We start from the raw sequence: 24,089 nt of genomic DNA, 5'->3' as shown, positions 1-24,089 counted from the left end.
GCAAGGTTAGCATATTAACAAAGCGTAACGCTGTATTTTTAATGAATAGATTTTAATGCATCTTCAATTACAAGAAAGAATAATTTAGTTGGGAACTGTATTAGGTTTTACTGTGATTAAAATTCTATTTTCCAAGGGAAGGCACAGGCAGTGTTAGGAATTTTGCGACAGGTAGGATTAATTTGTGACAAATCATGGATATTGTGTAAAAAAATCGGTCTATTCTTTCTGGTTCAGGTGAACAATTTAAACAAGACGTGAATTTGATTATTATGACTGTCAATGTATGCCTATGACGGTGATATAATGCATCTTAATAAAAATAAAATTAATAGTTTCGTCATAAATATTGTATTGTTTGGTGAGTGAAAAGAATTGTACTGACATTATGACTGATTTATAAAGATGATTATATTATGCTGTTTAACGAATAAATCCTGATAATTTAATTTTCCAAATAAGTTACAACTACACTTTTAGTTACAATTATAACAGAGCTATGCCTAACGAAGCTGTTTTTAATTAACAGATTAAAATATAATTTTATATTTGTAGCAAAAAATCAGTGCAACGTAAACTCAAAACTCTAAACGCCCGCCACTAATGCGTATTGATTGGCTGAGGTGCCTCACGTGGTTGATCGTTTCGGCTTCTTTTATGGTGGAGTAGCTTCCATGGTTTGTATCTCCCTTATAGAATATATCTTTGTTGAGGTGTGTTAATATATAATAATTTCTAGATTAAACATCAAGAGTGACTAGACGAAGTAAAAACTGCAGCAATTAATTCTGCAGAATCATTTGTAATCAGTCCTTCTGAATTAAATAAGATTTTAAATAAGAGTTTCTGTGAAACTTAAGGGGGTGGGCCTGAGCTGGGAAAAAGTGTGCTGAAGTTTCACGACAGTGTTGTGCACATAACGTTACTTCTGAATAATTTTCGTGGCCCTTGAATTATTGTTTACATGTCAGGTAACTTATGGAAATGGCTATACAATATGTAACGTTATCACTTTTTGTTTTAGTAAGAGTTCGGTAACCTTTGGACCGTTATCTCGTTATTTGGGGAGAGTTAAGCAAACAAACAGGGCACAACACAATTTTGCACTTCTGCAATGAAAACCAAATAAAGCGCCGACAGTGTTTGTTACGTCTTTGTCTTGCTTTGTGAGGGATGTCCTGCTCATCTATCGGCCGGAGGCTGGTAGCATGCCTCCTAAACATCTCAGAGGCGCGGAGACGAGACCTGGTGGAGACGGCGGCCAGGTCAGCCATTACTGACACACACGGTGAGTCTATGTATTCTTAGTTCTATTAAATATTCTAAGTAATATTAAGACGCTATAAAGTCTTTAAAAGAAGAAATATGTAATGTTTTTGTTACATTGCGCTGTCACATAACTGTCCTGAACTATGGTTCTTTTTAAGGAAGAAAGCGCGAGGGCGTCACAGTGCTGAACATCTTCAATGATTTTGACTACAATCGCTCTGTCATCACTATTGTTGCAAGTATTGATCTAATAAGTGAGTTGCCTCCTTGTCCTTTCAGTCCATTGTTCAAACTACTTCTAGCAGCCAGTTGGTATGTCAAAAACTATAAAATAGGTAATTTTTCTTGTCAACTTTAGGTGAGGCTGTATTGTCAGTTTGTGAACATGCATGCGCTGTCATTGACATGAATGCTCATGAAGGCGTCCACCCGTGTATGGGTGCTGTGGATTTGGTTCCTCTTTATCCGCTGGGGAAAGAGGTTGGCCTAGAGGACTGTGGACAAGAGGCCAAGGGTATGTGGTGGTCATGCAGAAATTGTCTTCAAAGACAAAATATATTTTTTTCGGGGAGGGGGCATGTGCTATTTACTTTACTATTTCTAGTTTAAAATTTCTGTATTGCAAGATGTGATTTTGTGCTTTTTCACATGTACTTCCAATTTTAAGGAGTACTGTTTTCATCTTCTGTTAAGCACTAGCCATAGCTTTGACAGAACGAGTGGCAGGTACCAGTGCCTTTATGTTTGGCTGGGGAGATGCTCCTCAGCATCGAGGTCTGGCCCAGAGGAGAAAAGAGATTGGCTGGTTCAAAAAGGTCCAGGATATTTCAACTATCCAACCAGATGTAGGTCAACAGCCCACCAGAAGATATGGAATTACAGGTTAATTTTTCAACTGAAATCACAAAATATACAAAACAAGGATTTACATTTACTACAAGTAAACTCTGACAAGTGTTTCTGTAATTTAATAAATGACCCTCACCCAAGTGTTTTTTCTGTAGGGGTTGGTGCCAGCCCATATGTTATGAATTGCAACGTGACTATAGATACTCAGGATCTGTCCTTGGGGCGTTTTGTGGCTTCAGCAATCCGTGAATCCAATCCAAATGGTATCCCTGGGGTGCAAGTTGTAGCTTTGCCACATGAAGGTGCTGTGGAGATTGCTTGCAACGTGCAGAGTGTTAAGGATAGTTTTACATCCTTATCTTGTGGAGAAGAGCCATGGCCAGGCTTCACTATTAAAGGGCAACGTTTTTACCATGCTCCAGCCTCGCTAATCACAGCTCGAGTGGCAGAGCTGGCTGCGCACTATGGTGTGGCGATCAAGGGTACAGCCCTTGTGGGCTTTACCCCATGTGAGTGCTGGTCCCTGGGAGTGGATGCACTCTCAAAGGGCATTGGAGAGTATTGGAAAGAACTGCACCATGTGCATATGTAATAATAAAGCCATAAACACAAATTATTGGATATACCCTGATAGCAGACATTTACTTGTTTGTCATAAATTATGACATTCTCAAACATTTGGACACATTTGAACGGACTTAAAAGGTTAAATAAAAGTGACTGGATAATCCTTTCTAGAAGTGTAGAGCATATCAAGTCAGGGTGATCATCACATATATTTAATCACACAGACGTCTTTTGTGTGTTATATGAAAGTGTTGCATTTATCTGCATTAACTTTGACCATGGCTAAAACAAACAATATCAAGCCTCTCATTTTAAGAGAGAGAAGTGGCACTGGAGATGTATATAAAGACAGCTAGGATAAACTCAAACTGATATTACTGGTGCAGGGCATAAACTGTGCAGTTGAAGCAGCCATTCATATTGACAGTAAAGCATAAAAAAAACTTTGAGCTAGCTTGACTGACTGTGCCAATCACATAATGAAATTATTAGGCGAAATACAAATAAAATATTGAGGCCAGTATAAAGCATGTTCAAATTTGTCAATCCAAGTACACATTAATGTCAGAGTTCACATAATAAAATCTAACAAGTCTAAAAACGAAAACCACATGCCTTCAGTTAAATGCCTATACATTTGTTGACTTAGAAATTTAAGTTATCAAACATACTGGTTTTTACAGTAGGCAGATTATTTCACTCCAGTCATAAAAACAGTGGTCTCATTCACATGTAAATTGCACTGAAAAGGCAACTCTTCAGTTTACTGATATTGTCAACAATTACAACACTACCACAGGGATCATTTCCCAACGTTTTGTTCTTGATTTATTCCTAATTCAATAATCCTAATTGTCCAATCAAACTATCACCTTTCCTTTCACACGGTCACTTCTGGTACGTTTTTGGCCAGAGAGGGTGGAAGGGACCTTCAAAGTAATCAGTCACTTTGAAGTTCCATTCCCCTATTTGCAACAGCAGTTAACTCGTCCTGAATTACATGACTAGGAGTTCAATAAAAATTAAAAGAAGAAAGTGCATTAAGTGTTCAAGTAGGGTGTATAGTTTAACAACATTAAGGACGGTGGTGGGCCTTTGAACGGCACTTGATGGGCAGCAAGGATACAACCTTGAAGAGATATGTATAATAACCAAGATGTTGAATTGTAACCTTTTGCAAACAAAATAATATACAGTTCTTGGCAAATGACAAAGCAAAAGCACAGATGGCAACATTTTTTTACAAAACCTCGTTTGTCATTGGCAGTTTTGGCCATTTTTAAGGATGGTTTGTGGGTGGGATTTTTTATGCAAGGAGTGAAAATGGAGAAGTGGATTTTGCAGTCAGTGTCTCATCTTTTCGAAGCCCTTCTTGGATCCCTGCCATTACTAATGGTAACTGTGGGTTTGGGCGGAGCTGGGGGTCCCCCTGCAGTTGTTGGGGGTGGCCCATTGCCCGTAACACGCCCGTTCGGTCTTCCTTGAGCGCCAAAGTTGGGATCCCGAGGCACAGGTGCAGCACTAGTATTTGGAAATACTGGCACAGTGCCATTTCCTGTTGGGCAAAACATTTAAAACAAAACTGTCACGCTTAAGCAAATGTCAGAGACTTACTGAAAACATTTAAGTAACAGCTTTATCTGGTCAAAACATTGTTACTTTGCCATTTAGCACTTGCAGTGTGCAACTTTAGTAACAATAACCTAGCAGTGGTCACCAACCCTGTTCCTGGAAATTTACCCTCCTGCATACTTAAGACCAAACCCTGCTTCAGCACACCTGCCTCAAATTTTTAGGTAGTGTGAAAAGCTTGATTTGCAGGTTTAGGTGCGTTTGTTTGGGGTTGGACTCTGCAGGAAAATAGACCTTCAGGAACACTGTTTGTGACCACTGCCCTAGAGCAACCTAGCATGAGGTGCCTTGCCTAAAGGGCTTGGTATAGTTGTGCGTAGGTCCTCGCCATAGTTTACGGGTCGGTTTTCATTTATACTTTTGCGTTAGGGCTGCACGATTTGGGTAATTTTTCCCATTGCGGTTATTCATGCAAATATTGCGATGTGCGATTGCGATTATAATAAATGGTATTATGAGTCAACTTGATGGGTTTTAAGGAAAATCCACACACAGTTTAGTGATAATGCTAAAATGTGTATTTGTAAAACTAGAAATGTTTTCGTGTCAGTAATCCTAAATCCAAAATACTGCCATACAACAGACGGTCCGTTTTTTTTTTTTTAGCTACCAGATCACTGTCTACCTCTTCTGCATCCATCTTCGCTCTGGTATTTCCGCGCTGCGCACACACAAGTGACGACGCACACCACACACGTGCATGCCACACATGCACTGCCTTTTTTGTTTGTTTTTCTTTCTTTTTTTAAACAGCAAGGAAAATCATCAAACTCTTATTAGAAAGTTTGTGTTAACAAATCCACACATTTATTTATTTTAATATAATTGCAACATTTTGCTGTCATATAATTGCACAGGCTGACATCGCGATTGCGATGCGATTAATTGTGCAGCACTATTTTGCGTCATTGTCTGCGTCAATGTGCAAACGCCCATGCAGACCGCTGGTAGGCAGAAGAAGCAGCTTGGCAAGTTTAACCCACAGCTGAAGCTTGTTGTGTATGTTTTGAGAAGACCGGCAGTAATGGAAGTAAATAAACAGTGAATAATGTTGCAGTTTAAGTTACATCCTTCCTCAACTTGGTCCATCTTTGTTCTCACCCCTCACAAACGGAAATACCTATGACACAGTTTTTTTAACCTGACGGGAGGGGTTCTAGTGGACCAATCACAGCGCTTGCGGTCCACTTAGAACTGACGCGCTGTTAAAAATTTGGTACGGTGCACGTCAGGCTATGGATAACCTACGGCATAGACCTTCTGCACAACTATAAACTGGATTTAAGGGCACAATGGTAGTAAGGCAGAAGTGGGATTTGAGTAATTCCAGTTCTTTGTTCATCCCCTGCCAGAGACTGAACATGTAAACCTTGTCAGAAGCCCAGATCTGTAGGCTACCAATAGCAAATCAGCATCTGAAGTACCTTCTATGATTGCCTACCTGTTTGTGCAGGAGTACCTGCATTTTGATTTGGTGGAGAATTTCCTCGTTGTTCTTTACCCTATTCAGAGGACACAAGACACCATTTTGTTAACTTAAAGTACTTAAATCCACTCACATGATAGATTGCATTGTGAAGTTAAAAATTAATTTTCACATCCTACACTCATCGTTTTAAAGATCAAGTCAAAGTTATTTCACCACAACCGAAGTATATTTGGACATGCAAATAATTAAAGGCGTTGTTCATTGAGGCATCATAGAGAAACTAATTTACATAAGCAGGAAGAACATTAGACTCACCGTCTTATTTTGCTGGTTAGCTTGTGCTAGCAGCTCAGGATTTGGCTCACTGAAATTTGGAACCTCTGAATACACCATGCAGAACCTATGAAAGACAGGTGAAAGGTTCTAATAGCTTAATTTTAAAATATGCAACTCTTTTACAGTTTTTCTCAATTGCTAAAACACTAAACCCTATTGTCTGAACCAAATGTTTAGTTGCCTGACCCATTGATTGACTCAGTCACTCTTTTGGCAAAACCATAAGCACTTTTCACCCGTTTAGACTCAACTTGCCAACACATTTTCATTGTGATGCACTCGTGCTGCAAAATGGTGAGCACAGGTGACAAAAGTCAAACACAATTAAAGCACAAGTGTCACCACTTGAACACAACAACTCAAAATTGATCACACTTGTGGCTAATGATGTGAGGGAACATATACAGTAAGCCTGTTCAGAGAGCACTGGTTTATGAGGCCCTACAATGGACAGAAATCTGAGAGGAAGAGTTTGTGTGAGAAGAGGTTGAGGTGGTCAGGGAAGATAAAGAACAGTAATATCTGATAAAACCATGTTCTGCACAAGATTTCTGTTAAGTCTTTTTGTACAAGTGCAACTTTTGCAAAATGCATTTAGCCTACAGTAAACAATAAACATTTATTTCTCCAGCTTCATGTCCTGAGCATTGCGTTTTCTATTTTTCTACGTAGTGTTTAGTGACTGTTCCGTAGTGTTTTTAATTTTGCTTGACTCGGGGCTCGATTTGACAACACAGTTCAGTTTTGAGTGGACACAATTTCACTTGCAATTATTGCCCAATGCCCACGATCACAGAATGATCAAATGTCAGATGATTACTCAGCTTGGATAAGTAGCTCTTGCTACATACAATCTGCAAGGAAAGATTAAATACTTACTCCCCAATTTTCTGCAAGTCTCCTCCTCGTCCAGTGTATAGCGTAAGGCAACCCTTCCAGATGGAAGCATAACTAATAAAAACAAAAATGTTTCCCAGTTAAACATGTTATTAGAAAACCTAAATGAAAACCTTGGCTGTATAAGGGGTGACAGCCGTTTACTACACTTTAACTACACCCAGTACATTTTCATAGCAAATAAACCCATTTACAGAATCAATGCTTAGACTAAAAGGCACATATTTTAACCCAACCTGAAAAACATGTCACCAGAGTTTACATGACGAATTTATGGTCGTTTGACATAACCTACTAGCCAGATGGGCTTAAAAGCCTGTAGTATTTAAATGAAGGCTCGTACCCTCTCGTAAGGCGAATGATGTCCCCGGGCTGGATGAGGCTACCAAGCTCATCCCACACAGAGATGGCGATGCAGCCGCTCTTATCCGCCACTCTGCACGAGCGCACCTCGTGCCCGTCCTTTGTCTTCGTCACCCGACCTGCGCGTGCACAAAGTTCGCCGTCAAATTACAACCATTACAAAACTACTAAAACACACACAGTTGCGTTACGGTATGGCCAATGCGTTTAAACAAACCAGCAAGAATACGGTGCATTTAACAGACGTCCGGGGCGACATCAGACATAAACGCCAGCAGTGAGCGGAGCTGCAGCTAATACATTGATGATAAATTGTCATGAGGGGCGGTAAAATTCACTTACCGATTTCCAAAACTATAAAGACGATATTAAGGTTTTTCGATCCGGGCTTTACATCTTTTATCAAAAGCACAGCTTCGTTGATATTCGACATTTCTGGGAGCTGAGGTGAATGCTAGCACACCGGCTAGCTAACGCACAGCTAAGTGAGGAATTCTTGACCTAAACCTAAAACTGAGCCCTGCTTGGCTTAATTTATTAACCAAATTAAGTTTATTTGGCATATACGCTTTGATTGCTAAATCCCTTCAGGAAAGATAAGTGTTTACTAGCTTAACATATAAGGCGGCGTGTTTTCACACTTGGCCATCGAGTTAAAGGAATGAAAGTAATGGAGATTTCCTCCTCCACAATAAACCTCGTCGTAAAAACACTTAATTCGTTTTCCAGACTGATACTTTACACTTCATCCTGAACTAAACATTTAATACTGCGACCCTAAGACTTCGCTTAAGTATGATGCTGTTTAAGCTATCTAGCTTTCAGATTCATTTATACTGAGTCACTGTCTGTTCTTCAGCCTACACCACCATAACACGACGTCGAGTTAAAAGTATCAGTTAAAAAAGGATGATTTTAAACATGCCGATTAGGTTTTTTGTGTAAAAGTGAGTCGACGAGTTTAGCTCGACAACCACACTCATACACAGCCGGTCAGATTGTACAGTAACGCGTCTCTAAATTTTACCTCACAAACTAAAATTATTTAAAATCATTTACAAAAGGAGTCTAAGCGACATTTATAAAGCTAAACCGACGAGGCAAACCATTTCAAACACGGATGACTAAAGAACTACTGCTGGCTAACTTTAATGTGTCTGGCGTCATGAGCCGCCCTAGACTAACTAATAGTATTTTAAATTTATGTCATCATGTTTCCTACGTGTGCAGTACTGCAATCTTACTAAAAATACAAAAGTAATGTCGTCTGAAAGGATAAAATATCTATCAAAGTGCTGTCTGCCTCTCCCTTACTAACAAAGCTTCTGAGTGACCTGCGCTGATGTGTTTTCTGTTCTTTATATTTTTCCGGATGTACCATCGCAAGGTTTCACAGGGGGTTCAATATGCTATAATTCTTTAAAATATACTTGACATATAATGTAAATTTCAATACAAACACATCTAAGTGAGGAGACATTACAAATAAAAACGCAATTTAAACGCTACATTATTCATATTATAAGTTATAGTGAATTTTTTTATGTTTAGTATTGGTTCTTACCGTTTTCTTGTTACATTGAACTCAATCTGATTGGACGCTATGAAGAATATGTCCACATGGATAACCATATAACTTGCACCATTTCCTTGTACGATTGACGTTGTAAAATTTTTTTTTACACATACCAAAACATTTTCACGAGATTGTTTAGATGCATCATCACTGCTTCAATAATCAGATGAATGTTGATAAGTAAATAGCAAAGCTTTCCTTTACTTTAACGTTATATACCCAGGGTTGCATATTTTTCAAAGAAAGAAAATCATCTTTAAATGAAAAAAACAAACAAATATTCAGTACGGTTATTAATGCGCTATAGACAAATTATTATTTCCCCAGGAAATGTTGTGCTTTCCAAATCAAATAGTCTTTATATGAATGCAAGATTTGTTCCAACTTGATAACATTAAGAAAATTAAACAATCGATACGTTGTGTTTATAAAGCAGACCTTTAAGTATTTTGTAGGTTTGTAATTAAAGAGTAAAACAGCTCGTCACGAACAGGATTCGAACCTGTGCGGGGAAACCCCATTGGATTTCGAGTCCAACGCCTTAACCTCTCGGCCACCGTGACGCCATTTTGTTCTGTAGAAACGATCTATATAATAGTTAGACGTTATCGTAAGGTATTAATAATTTAATTAATTACTTAATTGATGTAAGCGTATGTAACTATTGGTAATACAAAATATTACAGTTATGTTTGATTGGGATTAACGAGCAGATGATAGAATAACAAGCTGACGACATTTGACCACACGGTGGAGACAATGTCCACAACAAACAAGCTCAAGTGACCTTTGGAAGGACAAATACAGCCGCGCTAAACTCTAAGCCTGTGTATAAATCTTTTTTGTACTTTTTAAATATCTTTCTGGTAAGTAATATTTTTTATTTAAATATAAACTACAGATGCCTTCATGCTATTGCACGCTATTAGTGCCTTTTAGTCTATGGTGTGACTAAATTTAATTTTAAATTTTGCTTTACGTACGTGATGATTCTTACTCTCTAACGTTATTCTCTTTTTGTAGTTATATCACTTACTTGATGGCATGTACAAGGGCTACTGTACATATAAAAATAAACAGTCAATATTGTGTATATATGTGTAGCCTATATGTTTATATATACAATATATAGATATGTGTATATTCGTTTTCTCTTTTTGGCACATAAAAGTTCAGCTAAAATTCTACTCTTACCTAATCTCTCTTCGCACTTTCACCAGCAGTGATGAGCACATAAGTAATCCTTGAGGAGAGAGACATGCATAAGTGCAACCTGACTCCTTAGTGCACCTGAGAGCTTGAGAGATTTCATAGTGCCCGCCAAACCAACATGTGGTTGATGTTGAATGAAACCATGAAGTTTTGCCCTGGGCGTGTGTGTGTGTGTCTGTGTGTGTGTGTGTGTGTGTGTGTGTGTGTGATCAATCTAACCTGAATTGATGCCTTCATGCAGGGGCGTCGCTAGACCCCTTTTACTGGGGCACGTGCCCCAGTGTAAATCTTTTGTGCCCCTGTGTAAATCTCAAATTTACATTTTAGCAGTTAACTAGTTTATTCCTTTACAAAGACAATCGCGGCAAAACGGATCTATATGCAATGTAGTTACCCAATTCACGTTTGAAAAAGCGACGCAACAGTCGCACTGACGCGTGCACGCCTCAATTCATGTCCGCGTCCGCGCACGGACATGAATGGGTGCGCGGACGCGGACATGAATTGAGGCGTGCACGCGACTGTTTTGCCGTGCGCAGCCGCATACAAAGTACACGCGATTGAGTTGGTTTATGAAAACATGGCGAGACTAAAGTAAGTTTCTAAATAATAATGAAAATCTCATTGACGCATGTGATGGACATCAGAAATGTTTTGTGCAACGCAGGAAAAGGGAAGGAAAAATGAGAGATGATGAATTTAAGGGAGTAAAGACACATAACATCCTACCCTGTCAGGGCTTAAACATTAGAGGGAAAATTTCAGGAAAACCTCTGTCAATAGTCTATAAAATTGCATTGTTCACATACAAAAACTGTGTTATACTGTTCTGTATTTTCAGATATAAAATTAATATTTAGTTCACTAGCTCTAGGTCATTACATAATCAGTTAGCAGTAACTAAGATAGATTTTTTAGTAGTCATAAAATGAAAATATTCTTAAAAATAAAAAAAGAAGTTATTAATCATTGTTATGTAAAATGCAAATGTGCATAACATTTTTTTCTCTCCAGCCATTATTTCCAAACATTTTATGCCTTAAGACATGTTAATTATGTTGTATATATGTATATATGAAGATGATACTTAAATATTTTTAAATAAATGTTTGTCTTTCCTAGTACTTGTTGCAATGTTGGAATAGTGGGTTGAGCAAAGGAAATTGTATCTTGCACACCGCAGGCTTTCAAGAAAAAGTAAAAAAAAAAAAATGGGGGGCCTGTGCCCCAGTAGAGCTTTATGTCTAGCAACGCCCCTGCCTTCATGTTTTGTTTTTATTTAATTTCTATAACTTAATATCACACTTTAAATTTTACACTACAGGCCTATACTTATGAATGATGTCACACTTTGATGCCTTGATGACAGGGCAATAACAATACAGTAGTTCTTTTGTTAATTTCAGGAAGCCTCTAGTATGTCCTTAGTAACTAAAATTCAGGTTGCAAAGCTGGAAAGTTTTTGACTGTGTCAATAAATAATTTAGCACTAATTTGGATATATTAGGCCCACGTCAGCCTAGGAGTCTAGGAATCGTAAAATCAAAATTATAAAAAATAAAGTGTTTTTTTTTACCGCATTTATCCATTCCAGATCTTGCTCTTCGAACACATACAATATTCATGACTGGTGAATGACATCAGAGTAACGCGAGAGTGATTTGAAATCAAACTCCTCTGTATGATTTTTTGAATATTTCTTGCGGTACTTTGATGTCATGTGCGTGTCGGTTCTTGCATCGCTGCGTGAAGTTGAGCACCCCTAAAAAACAGAGCGAGCTATGAACTCCCTGCCTGCGCCTCATCTCTCGATTGTATATTAGATTAATATATTATTTTCAGCGTGAGAAATACAAGGTGTGGCGTGTGAGCGTGGCTCTCTCAAGGCGAATGTGTAAGACTTGAGAGCCCTGCATGATCAGGCACGGGCACTATCTGTGGTAGAATGCAACATGGTGCAGTGTGATCTTAAATGGGCAATAATGAGGCTTGCAGGCAGGCACACCTGTAGAGCATGCGGGTACTCCAAACCTCCGCTAACCCATGAAAACTATCAATCCATCTCCACATCTTCTTTATCCAGTCAGTGGAAAATGAACTGTGGAGAAGCTATCCATCAATACCAGGAATGCAGCTTTCTCACCTGGTATGTGTATCAAAAAGATTGTGTGTGTGATATATGTGACAAAGCTCATAGTTTAAAACCCTACTTAAAAGTTTGCAATCTTGAGTATTTATATCTAGGCAATTTAAATAATGTAAGCAATTTTTGTGTCATAGAAAATGCAAAATCATTACATCATCTGTATGGACTTCTTAACTTTATACGAATGCTACTATTTCATCGTACGCTTGTAGGCCTATTTGTCAAACTATATCTGTGTGTGTGCCTTTGCCGTGGACTACGTTGTAATTGGAGAGTTGTTGGCAGCAGTCAAAGTTGCTATGGAGATGGCAGTCAATTGTTCTGGCTTTTCCCCAGGAACTTTGTTAACACACTTCTCCAGCAGACACTATGGTCAGCTCCTTATATTCAAATGAATATTTATTCAAGCCAGAGTGGTGCTAAATACTTTAATAAAAGTTTTCATAATTTCAAAACAATGTAAATTGTCACCTCATGCCTTTTACAGTTGTCAGTTATATCACTTACAAAAATGTGCTGTGGGGGTACCATGGTGTAGTGATGATATCAGATGGTAACTGAATGATTTGAGTCAAATCTATAAAGATGTATTTATGGTACTGTGAGTATCATTATTTATATGCCATGGACTCTATATTGTACTCCAAAGTATTTCAACAATACCACCATGGTGTAGCTAGTAAACCATGGTATTACCATAGTACCATTTATAAAATCATGTTATTACCAAGGTACTTTTTCGTAAGTGATTAAATACTAAGATTTATGTACATAAAAGAGCATCTGGACTGCAGCAACATAGGACAGCTTGTCACTCATTCAATTTCTCTCATGCACATCTAGAAAAATATATGGAGTGAGAGTTTAGGCGTTTGAGTTCAGTCAATTCCATGGTATTCACAGGCTCCCAGAGGAAAATATAGTTCTTTTGCCGCATCATTGTGGTCACATTGGTTTGACAATAGTACAAGTGTGGACCTTTGGACAGAATCTGTTTCAATAGAATTTGCTTTAAAATATAATCTATGAATCCTATAAAATAGATTTTAGTTACTTTATATTTGGGTACATGTTATTTCAGCAGACATGCTATTTAACATCAAATGAGCTTGGGAACAAAATGCCAGTGTCATAAAGGAATAACTATGATTTCCAAAGTCTCAGAAATAGATTCGGGGCTAAAAATTAGAATACAACTAATCTAGGATGTTTGCTCAACAGTGGCTGGAGGTGATGCTGCCTCCACAGATCTTGGTTCTTTCTCCTCATCCTCCTCCACCTCACCATTTTCCTCATGTTTTACAGCACCATCAGCTTCACCGCTATGTTTCTCTGCTTCTTCTTCAGAGGGACCATTCTCAAGATCTCCACCATCCGCGCTGCCTGGGCTTGATGGGCTGTGATGCTCGTCTCCATTTTTTTTCTCCTCTGTGGAGTGTAACTCAGGCAAGTGCAGCTCACCATCAGGTCCCCCTAAGGAGGGAACCTCCACTGGGCTGAGATCTCTGGGTGAGGTCTCAGGCTGCTCAGGGGCATCAGGATCTTCATGTCGTCCCTTATTGATGTTGAATGTCTTTGGATTGACACGGAAGGACGTGCTCTTGGAAGAGGTGCTCTTCGGGTGATTGGGGGTGAGGGTTTTCTTTATCTTCTGAAATTGTTCTGAAGGCACATACTTGTTGATCTGCTTCTCAAAGCTGCTTCGTGAGAAAGCTTTTTTTAGACTATCCACCTTCTTCAGACTGGAGCGCTTGAACTTGTCTGCACGAGAAAGCTCCGGCCGATCACTTCCCAGTTCTGGGAAATGCTCCTCATGCAGATCTGTCAGGGAGTCTGTGCCACCTTCTGCTAAAGGGCTCGTTGCTCCCTTTTCTTCCTCATCATCAGAGGACAGACTGATGGTGTGTAGGCCTTCCTCATGAGAGTGGTTTAAATCAGTGACTGGAGTTGGTGCAGATGGTGCTGTCTCATCCTGAGAGAGGGAGGCCAAGCCCTCTTTAGTGAGCAGACTTGCTGGGATTTCATTGTCCTCCTAAAAGTGTGGAAAACAGAAATTGTTTTGTTAGAAAAACTAAAAAGTTTTACATGTATCTCATTTAAGGTTGCAGTGCAGATTACCTTACATTTTCAAATTTTGTTAAATTACCCAACACCACTTCAGAAAAATATTGTGTAGTTATACAATATTACTTTCAAGTGTTTTCACTTTTTTTAGATTTCCCACTTCATACCACTAACAAATATTTGTTTTTTAAGTTACTGCTCAGTCTGTTGAAAAACCTGTTTGTGGGACCGCTAGCTATACACAAGACATGTATAGGCATTGTCCTGGAGGTATTCCATTGCTCTTTAAACATCGTGCAGGTTTTACTTCCCGCCAAATTCCTTTTCAACAGCTTTGATTTAAAAGCTGCATTTATGAAATGCATATTCAAGTTATTAGATAAATGACATCTTGTTTCACTAACAAACGTAGTATTTTCTCAGGTCAGTTAGTCGTGCTACTCTAAGTTATTAACTATTATAGAAAAATATGCCACGCCCTTTCATCTCTCTCTCTCTCTCTCTCTCTCTCTCTCTCTCTCTCTCTCTCTCTCTCTCTCTCTCTCTCTCTCTCTCTCTTGTGTGTGCGCACACATACTCACACACAAACACATTGCATTACCTTTACAATACATTAAGGCATTTAGCTGATGCTTTTATTCTTTATTCTGCTTTAAAATCACCCATACACATCCTCAGCTCTCTCCTCACATGCAAGTATCTCAGACATGGCTGCTGGGGTTTCAGAGGCTGTGCTTCATGCTTTAGGAGTAAAAAGTAAATGTAGATCAGGCCCTTAGGGAAAGGTGGATAAGCAGGACGAATAGTGCTTTTGCACGCTCACCTGTTCCCTCCTAAGGGTACTAACAACCCTCCCAGAGTCCATAGTTTTCTCCGTCCAGAAGCTAAGCATTCAAATTATGAATTAGTCATTGTATGCAAGTGTTTCAAAGTAAAACCTGTGAATGCAAGTCTGCCCATTTAGAAAATTGTGCAGTCCAAAGAGATATTTTAATTAAGCCTTAAGCTTAAACTTCAGATTAAGTTTTATTCTTAAACTTCATTCATTGACAAGAATACTGTGCTTGCTGAAAATCGCATGCTATCATTTCTAATGACAAATATATTATATTGTTTGTGTTATATTTTGTCTTGTGAGTGTGTGTTTCCTCAAATCAAGGTCATTGCAAAGCCAAAACCAGAAGCGTTAAAAAATCTATATTGCTTTTGAACATCAAAAAACTTTTCTTCTTTATAAGTAGCCCTGCAAAACATTTTTTAAACAACAAAGTATGCAACCAGGTAACCAATGAATGTAATATATTCAACATAACTAATATGAACTTTGAAAACATCTGTTTATTTAAGATGCAACCTTACTCATACTGTACATATTTAAAGCTTCAGGTTGTTGGATATGCAGTATATAATGGGATAACATCATTATGTGAGGAGAACCTGATCTCCTTTCTGTAAATTACACTACAATCCCATAAAAATGTTGGTTTGTGAATTAAAGAAATGCAACTGCATCCAAACCTGCATTAATTTTATAGTTTTTAGTACAATAGTGATAATGTAGGGCTTTTGGGACAGTACATCTGCTCATCTTTGTTAATGTTTTAATTTTAATACCTAGTTAAACCCAGAGGGCGCAGATCTAGTCAAAACCAGTGTTCAGTCTGGGATAACCAGTTTGTTCATGAGCTCATAAACAGTAGAGAGTAAAAGCCCTCGGGATCAAGAGTGTGATAGAAACTAGAGCTGGGAGTTGTCAGCTTACTTCTGTTAGTCCTGTAGAGTACAAGTAGCAGCTTTTAATTTTTGGTATCCTGGTGAGATAGGGAAGATTCCAATTAATAGTGTGAATATCAAAAGGATATGTTTTCAGTCAACCAATTAAACTGTACTTTAGCTTGGAAGTTTAGGAGATTTACCTAAAATATCTAAATTGATTCTACATTATATTATGTAAATTTAGTTCAAATCTAATTCATTAATATCTTGAGAGTATTGTGTGTCCATAAATCCAGCAATAGGTTGATCCCAATTATTTTTGTGTTATTTTAAAAGTCTAATTTTAAGTCTCAGCAGTAACAATATCATAGCAAAATCTTAAAAAGATAACCTTTTCCAGTATACCACTGACCTCCATAAATTAATCCAGCTATAGCAAATCTCTGTGCACAGTCAGAATTTGAATATGAACTGAAACCCAAAGCAGGGAGTTAATGTGTTTTAGTGCTACTTTTATGTTTGCAAGTGAAGCAGTTAGTCTTTATTGACTCTGTATCCACCTTCCTTAATATGTTTCTCAGCCCTGGTAACATAATAATAAATCAAGACATTTGCCATTCAGATTTTGACCTTTATCTAAGTACACAAAGGCCTGTGAGGCTCAGAGGAAGAGAGGAGGGGACTGGGAACTTTTGAAAACATTGTGTCACATGCTGATATCTCTGCTTCAGTGTGTAATGGGAGCTTGGATAATTAATGTGCCCCACTGGAGGCCTCCGAACTTTTTGGAGTGGAAACATCGAAAGAGATGAGAGTGACTGTGTGTCACTCAGGCTCTTAAGATCTATACAGCCAGCATAAGGGCAGAGAAAACACAGGAAAGAAAAACAGGGGAAAGATAAATAAAAGAACAAGGGAGGAGACTAATACAAAGGAAAATCACAAAGGAAGGATGTGTCACTGCTGAATGTTTGCTGTATCAAGTTTATGTGCACTTAAAGTGCGCTTATAGATTAATCAAGAGGAGAACCATGACATTAGTTAATATAAAGTAAGATAAACCTATATGTTTTTTACAATGTTCAAGGCTAAACCTTTTAACCAATCCAAGATCTTTTTTTTCCATTTAAGGGGCATGACCCCCCCCCAAGTTTGAATATGCACCTTTTCCTCTTTAATAACCCCATTCACACTAGTGACACTGATATATGCAGCAAAACACCTGTGCGATGATCTATGAAGACATTAAACACAGCATGTACAACCCACGTGTGACGCCCCATCAGGGATGGAAGAATTTGGCGTAAAGGACCAAAGAATCTGCTCACTCATCCGTTATCTGTTTATGATGTGTGTAAAAGTTCAGAGAATATATGGCTTCGTTCCAGGTGGAGCAAATTAAGCGAAAAGCAGTGGCTAACATTCTGCTATTTGTGAATGAGTAGAGTTGGTTGGTGCCCTGAAGAATTAGTAGTAGCCGATTTATTGCTCATTATTTGATATCAAGGGTGTTGGCCTGATCTTTTAATAGACTTTAAGCATTTTTTAGTTCCTTGAGGCACGTTTCATTTTTTGTGGATCTTTAAGCTTCTACAAAATGCTACTAAATGAGATGCCAATTAATGGTCTATTTTTCATCTTTATGCAATGAACTCTTGTCTGAGGTTCAAATTCGAGAACATTAAGCGTCTCTGTCTTTTCGCTCAAATTAAACACACGATTAGTCATGCTGCCTCAAGTATCATTTTTCTAATTAGACGGTATTTATTTGAGTCAATGTAATACTACCTACAGGATGAGTGGGTTTGTATGTGCAACATTTCATCTTCATTGCACTCGACTTGTGATGTCTCATATCTTACTCCATCGCTCACACAGCATGGTGACTACTAAGAAGTTCATATGTATTGCAGAGACCGTCTATAGTGTGAATATATACTAGGAGTTTGCCATTTCAAGTCATATGTCTTAGTCACAAAAACATGGTCCCTAGTAGCCACTGGGCAGTACCCTTTTAAAAATAACCCTTTGTACCTAAAGAGTTTATAATAGTACTTCAGGCACATATTGGTACAGAGGAGTGCATATTAGTACCTCAAAGGTACACATTATTGCCTCAAAAGTACATACTGGTACAAAATGTATACACATCTGTACCTAAATGGTATTAGGACCTCACACTAGGGTACTGGCCATATATATGTATCATAAAGGCTAGATGTCTTATGGTGGAGTCTCTAACATCATCACGGGCGGCCATCTTGTCTCAGTCAGCTCGCTTACTCGTAGCATTGTGTTTTAATGGTGCATATACTTTTAAAATAACCAACTGGCTCAATTTTATATCGATTTTCAAATGGTTTGGTTTCTTACAAACTTTATTAACGTGGCTATAATTCTGGATGCTTTAACATGTTTCATAAACATTATTCATAAGTATGCAGTTTTATAGGTAAACCTCAGATGTTTATAACAAACCAAACAGTTTGAAAATCGGTAGAAAATTGAGCAAGTTATGGTTATTTAAAAGTACATGCACCATTTAAACACCATGCTACTAGTGAGCTAGCTGACTGAGACAAGATGGCCGCCAGGTGCAGACGTCGACCTCCATTGACCAGCTGTGCGGGGCGAGACATCTATATTATACATATCTATGGCCCATAGGGACCACTTTACTTCATGTCATCCGTAATTCTCCTTTTACTCTATAACCACTGTAACAGTAACACGGTAACTCCAACCCCAATCTTACCTTCACAATGACCCTAAAACTAATTCTAATTTACCCATAACCCAATTTTACCTTGCTTAACCCCTAATCCCCAGACACACCCTTCTTGAGAAAAAGCTTGAGCGTTGCCAAGGACTTGGTGGAGGTAGAAAAGTGCTTCATGTGTTTAGCAAGACTGAATATACAACATTGTCTTGAAATCCCATTACAAACTGAGAAAGCCAGGTGGAATATCATTTAGATCTTTGAGTTCATTATATCCTTCAAATTCTAACACGTAGAAAAATACAAATAAATTTTCAAGTGTACGTGCGTGTTTGGAGTGTGTTAGTGCAGATATAAAAGGGAGGAGATAAGTTGTCAAACCAGAAATCCAACACAGAAAGTAGAAACATGCCCAGGCAGTGAGAATGAGCTCTCTTGCTTTCTCTGTTTCCCAGTAAATTTAATCTGTACTGCTTATCTGGTGTTTTCTTCCTTATGGCCTGCTCTTCCATGGCCTTGAAATAGTCATTCTTTGTTTTTTTATATAATTACTTTCTTTTTTTAAATCTTTGTCGTGCATAGATTAGATTGCAGTACACAAACAAATTTCTCCCACTGCACTCCACTTCTAGTTTGCACTAATAATAGGTCCATGTTCAAATTTTTAACATTTCATGTCATCTGGGCATCAACGGGGAAAAATCAACACAATCAAATTCAAATATATGTGTGGATACCGCAATAAATGGATACGAACCTTACGTTAATGTGCAAAATATGTTTTCATAATCAGAATAGGCTCTTCTCGTAATGGGAGGGCCGGTAAACACTTGCTATCAGATTGTTTCCCTTCTCTGCATGTCCCACAGGACTGTCATTTTCCCACAATTCATGGGGGTACAACCATACTAATTATTCATTCACTCTTTTTTGTTTTTGCCTTAGGATCTTTATCATTCTAAAAATGCACAAACACATAAATGCTGAAGACTTAGATGACATTTTTGGGATCTAAGCATCGAGTTACATCACCTTATTGAAGGCGTTTCATGGCACCGCTGGGCCAAAATAAACCCTGACAATGTTCAAGAGGCTTTCAGAGGGCGAACTGATGAGGGGGATCGGAACGACTACAAAGGTGTAAAAAATGACAGTTGTCAAGTTGTTTTTGTGAACACCCATCACAGAAACAGCTCATCCAAAACTATCCCTCCTTCAAAAAACATCAAAGCAATAAAATGTGTTTTATGGCTATTCATAAAAGCCTCATGTTTGCCATCAGTCATGCAGCTTGGCACACTCTTGCAAGCTGCCATGAATACATTGGAGGTATATATTTTACTTCTCATGAAAATACGCCGGACGTCATGGAAACACACACCTTTCTATTATCAAAAACAGCTCACAGTTGTTTTATTAAGCGCAAGGCATTAGCAGTTGTCTGAACTATTGCCTTCAGAAACATGGACGCATCTAATGACCCCTTTACAACTCCAGGCAACCACAAACACACGAAGGCCAAAGCTTTGCAGCACGTAGATCTATATTTCTTTAAAAAATTGACTGTGTTTTTGACAGTACCGAAAGATCACTGATGCATTAAACATAAGCAAATTGGGATCCAAACTGACAGTAATTACTGTAGATAATTAGTGCATGTTAGGTGAATCGAGGCAGTTGACCATACTCTCTCTCTCTCTCTCTCCGCCACACGCAAACACTTTCAGTGCCAAACTCTGTCTGTTTACTGTGTTTCTTTCTTTCAAAGAGCCCTGTTTTCAAGCCACACCTTCTATCTTCAAATGCCTTTGCATAGTGCAGACACGGTTTATAATTACACAGGCGTTAGATGGCTCAGCCAAAAAAGAGAGAAAAGGAACACAAAATAGAAAATATGAGAAAAATGCACGACCATAAAGGAATGTTGCTCTTATTCTTCCAAAACACTTGTGGGACTAAACGTTTATGCAAGGGTTCTTCATCTCTGCATTCCATTTTGCTTAAAATTTGAAGGAGTGTCAAAGGGGTGGTTACTTTACAGAACAATGCAACTTTGTTTACTGGCCTGTGATATTAAGTTATGTGCAGCATCACTTCTTATGAACAAAGAAAGTTAAAAAACGTAAAGGTCAATCAGTGAATTCAGACCATTGAATTGCTGTTCATATTCTAAGGGCGTGTTACAAATGTGAAACACTATAATGCCAGACAGGTAAGTGTCTTTTTTTACATATAAAGAGAAAGCTAGCTGCGCTGTTCTGTCACGCTTTGTAACGCATGGCAAAGCGTTGAGCAAAAAGATGCTGTGATAAATGTAAAACCGAGTACAGTGTGAGTAAACACCTGACATGAATGTCTAACAGCAGTTTATGACAAATAAATTACAACTCTGGCATTTACTAAACAGGTGTGTACACTCGCAGGTGTGTGTGTGTGCAAAGCTTTCTTTTCAGTTTACAACATTCATGAGTGCAAATATTACACTCTGCAACAAGCCATCTGCAAGCCCACACTCATGCCAAAGTGCTTTAATAGCCTGAACACAAGGCTACATATCACTTTAGAAAATCACCTGCTGCCTGTGATCTCAAGTGGAATGTTATGAGCGAAAATCAGCCTCACCCATTTACACTCTACCCTGCAGGCCTTTACTCTCTGACAGCCAGATTAGTCGAACGTCATCTACCTTGTCTCGAAGCAGATGAAGTATTATTTAAAAATTGTTAAGCAATTTCATGAAAAACTCTCTAACTGCCTTTAAAAGTTTTATGTTTTTTTTTTTTTAGCTAGAATTTGCAACTTTAGCACTGGGAAAAATGTTATCTTCCCAAAAAAGTCCACCCATAAGTGTTCAATATCCATTAATCTGTCATACCACCACCTTAACAGAACTGTCTATTCCTGAGAAATCCATCTGAGACTATTTTTTAGCCTTGAAGTCAATTATCTTTAGCGATCAGGTGTTGACGCAATGTGGATCTGGTTGATATGAGGTTCAAAGAAACTCTGTCAGTCTTTCATACAGTGTCTATTCAGTTTCGAATGTGCATTTGCCACATTATGGTATTGAATAGCATTAGCCTCAGGAAATCTGATTCCAAGAAATAATTTTGAAAGCAGAACTCCAACACCCTTAAGAAATGCCTCTACCTGCTACTACAAGTTAAAGATCATTGTCCCGGCGTGCACAGCTGCTGGATGCGGCTCGCTTCAGGGCAATCAGATAAGAATACGATTCTAAAACCTAGAGCCTGACACTGCTGCTTAAATCAACATCACCCACCCTTTAGATTAACCAACCGGCATAAAGTATAATAGCACTTCCTAACCGTGTGTAAAACAGCATTAACTGATCATACAGGACACCTCCCTTAAAGATTACACATTAGACTAACAAACTAAACCAGAGGTCACTCAGCTGGTTTAGCCAGAACGCCTGACTTTGCAATCTTGGTTTGATATAAATTTATTTTTAAGGAGAGGTTGTTAATCAAAATCTAAATAAAGAGGCTTTGTAAACAAATATGAACTGTAAGCATTAAAGGAAGAACGGATGAGAGACATCAGGATTTTGCAGGGACTTTAGGATTAGCTATAGAAATGTTTATTAACCCTGCATAGCAATACACATTCATACATTCACACGTTGGCATTCTTTCGCAATCTGTAAGTCAAACATTTCACCCCAGCTGTAAACACAGGAAATATTCCCATGCGCACTTCATTCAGGATGCACTACCACACTGCACACGTGTCCTGTCACACTTAAAACCTTCAAAACCTGCTGAGGTTTTCCACATCCTTGTCCGAGCACCCCACATGCATGCATTTCTCTCTCTCAAAAAAAAAAAGGTTTAAAATATTTGCATGTGGAGTTTAATAAAAAAAAATACCTTTTTATTTCAACTGAGGCAGAGTCAGTGACTATTTGTAACTATCTGCTTTCTTACTAAATCTATAACTCTTTTAGCTACATGACTGCTGAGAAATTTTTCCTTAGATGTTGACCTCATTCTTTCCCTTTTCTTTGATTTGCCCTGTTTTCTCACCTGAAAGATGAGAACTTTAAAGTGGTTCCTCTTCAGCAAATGGGTGTGGTTGGCTTCCAGACGCTTCACCTGGATGTTCTGTCTGTCCAGACGCTCCCGCACCTCCTTCACATTGATGCCAGTCTTGCGCGAGCGCTCAAGCAGCTTGGCCACGCTGTTTGCCGTGGACATGTGGTTTTTGGTAAGCCGGGACACATCGCCCTGCACCATCCTCACCGCCCCCTCCAGCTCTGCCTGTTTCTTTTCCATCTTCTGCTGGTTCTCCTGCACCGACTCGATCATGACCACCAGCTTGTCGAGCAGAGCAACCACCGTGATGGCACTGACCTGGCCTCCAGGTGCCGTGGGGCTAGTTGGGGATTTGGGGACCAGACGCGAGAGGGTGCCGACAGGTGAAGAGGGACCCGGGTTCTGGCCGGAGCTCGGAATGAGGATATCCTGAACATCCTGTGCTGGAGGGGTCGGGGTGCTTTCCTCCCTAGGTAGGGTGGACGCGCTACGCTCAGCATGAGAGGAGTCCTCACCCATCCTGGAGTCAATGGTGGTGTTGAAATGGGCTTCTGCAGAAAGAGGGGTTTGGAACGGTGTGGTTGGATTGACACACGCAGACACACTCTTCTGCCTTCAGTGTCTCTGTAAAAACAACATTCCCAACACCCCACTTAAAAACTCCCCACACACCCAGAGGAGGGGCCTGGTTGCCACGGTAGTTAGCCCTGCCCATCAGAGTAATGCGAGTAAGGAGTGTCAGTGTTCTGTGTGTGCTAATGAAACTTTGAATGTAATTTCAATATTGTTTGCATGGCATGAACCTGAAGTGAATTATATTTCAATACTGTTTTCTCTTATGAAACCTCCCAGTGGTAGGAAACAACCTAACAACGAAGAGTGAAAGTGTTTGTATGTGTGTTTTGCACACACACAAATGTGTCTTACTCTATATACTTCATGTCTTGAATAATCAATCTCTTCTGCTGGTGGTTTCTTTAAGCTGACCTTCAAACCGGAGAAATGTCAAATGCAGAAATGTGGAAATCAGTGTTTGAACAGTGAACTCAGCTCATCTGTGGGCATGGCACCATGCCAGGCTCAAACACCACATAACAAATGCTTGAATATTTTGCAGGAATCTTAATAAAAAGTTCAAATCTGATCATCATTTACCAACACTTACTGTATTTGTTGCAATCTTTCTAAAATACAACTTTTAAAAATAAAACTAAGAGCACACCTGTTAGATATGAATCTCTGACAAACAGATCAAT

General features: G+C 38.8%; 3 protein-coding genes and 1 non-coding gene across 5 annotated transcripts; 1 reads left to right on the top strand and 3 right to left on the bottom strand.

The window, feature by feature from the left end:
• The first annotated feature begins 13 nt into the window (after positions 1-13).
• ftcdnl1 (formiminotransferase cyclodeaminase N-terminal like 1) lies at positions 14-3,346 on the top strand. Of its 2 annotated transcripts, XM_065292554.2 has the most exons (6): positions 14-677; positions 1,172-1,288; positions 1,428-1,523; positions 1,628-1,783; positions 1,963-2,151; positions 2,274-3,346. In XM_065292554.2, the coding sequence occupies exons 2-6, from the start codon at positions 1,174-1,176 to the stop codon at positions 2,708-2,710; spliced, it is 993 nt and encodes a 330-aa protein (XP_065148626.2). In that variant the 5' UTR covers positions 14-677; positions 1,172-1,173; the 3' UTR covers positions 2,711-3,346. The 2 variants fall into 2 exon arrangements, with proteins under 2 accessions (XP_065148626.2, XP_065148624.2); XM_065292552.2 differs by lacking the exon at positions 14-677 and having other exon boundaries at positions 686-1,288.
• A 141-nt stretch (positions 3,347-3,487) lies between these two features.
• Positions 3,488-8,677, bottom strand: nabp1a (nucleic acid binding protein 1a). Its single transcript, XM_065292555.2, has 6 exons — positions 7,685-8,677; positions 7,323-7,461; positions 6,962-7,033; positions 6,062-6,146; positions 5,759-5,819; positions 3,488-4,240 (listed from the first exon to the last, which is right to left on the bottom strand). Exons 1-6 carry the CDS (start codon positions 7,773-7,775, stop codon positions 4,038-4,040), a joined length of 651 nt encoding a protein of 216 aa, XP_065148627.1. The 5' UTR covers positions 7,776-8,677; the 3' UTR covers positions 3,488-4,037.
• A 722-nt stretch (positions 8,678-9,399) lies between these two features.
• On the bottom strand, positions 9,400-9,481 carry trnas-cga (transfer RNA serine (anticodon CGA)). Its single transcript has one exon. It is a non-coding gene; the product is annotated as a tRNA-Ser (tRNA).
• A 3,209-nt stretch (positions 9,482-12,690) lies between these two features.
• Positions 12,691-23,471, bottom strand: cavin2a (caveolae associated protein 2a). Its single transcript, XM_065251582.2, has 2 exons — positions 22,825-23,471; positions 12,691-14,308 (listed from the first exon to the last, which is right to left on the bottom strand). The coding sequence occupies exons 1-2, from the start codon at positions 23,350-23,352 to the stop codon at positions 13,478-13,480; spliced, it is 1,359 nt and encodes a 452-aa protein (XP_065107654.1). The 5' UTR covers positions 23,353-23,471; the 3' UTR covers positions 12,691-13,477.
• Between the last annotated feature and the right edge of the window lie 618 nt (positions 23,472-24,089).

The sequence above is a fragment of the Paramisgurnus dabryanus genome, chromosome 15 (genome assembly GCF_030506205.2).
Source record: "Paramisgurnus dabryanus chromosome 15, PD_genome_1.1, whole genome shotgun sequence".
In the NCBI taxonomy this organism is placed as follows: domain Eukaryota; kingdom Metazoa; phylum Chordata; class Actinopteri; order Cypriniformes; family Cobitidae; genus Paramisgurnus; species Paramisgurnus dabryanus.
Note: the sequence above shows the minus strand (reverse complement) of the source record. Positions and strands in the feature narration are given on the sequence as shown.

Bases quoted from the DNA above. Each gene is read 5' to 3' on its own strand.
- cavin2a (XM_065251582.2), bottom strand. From the start codon at position 23,352: ATGGGTGAGGACTCCTCTCATGCTGAGCGTAGCGCGTCCACCCTACCT. The intron at 14,309-22,824 runs GTGAGAAAACAG...CCACACTTTTAG, and splicing joins TTAAAGTTCTCATCTTTCAG to GAGGACAATGAAATCCCAGC.
- nabp1a (XM_065292555.2), bottom strand. From the start codon at position 7,775: ATGTCGAATATCAACGAAGCTGTGCTTTTGATAAAAGATGTAAAGCCC. The intron at 6,147-6,961 runs GTAAGTATTTAA...TGTCTTTCATAG, and splicing joins GACTTGCAGAAAATTGGGGA to GTTCTGCATGGTGTATTCAG. The intron at 5,820-6,061 runs GTGAGTCTAATG...TCCTCTGAATAG, and splicing joins CTAACCAGCAAAATAAGACG to GGTAAAGAACAACGAGGAAA.
- ftcdnl1 (XM_065292554.2), top strand. From the start codon at position 1,174: ATGTCCTGCTCATCTATCGGCCGGAGGCTGGTAGCATGCCTCCTAAAC. The intron at 1,289-1,427 runs GTGAGTCTATGT...GTTCTTTTTAAG, and splicing joins AGCCATTACTGACACACACG to GAAGAAAGCGCGAGGGCGTC. The intron at 1,524-1,627 runs GTGAGTTGCCTC...TGTCAACTTTAG, and splicing joins TGCAAGTATTGATCTAATAA to GTGAGGCTGTATTGTCAGTT.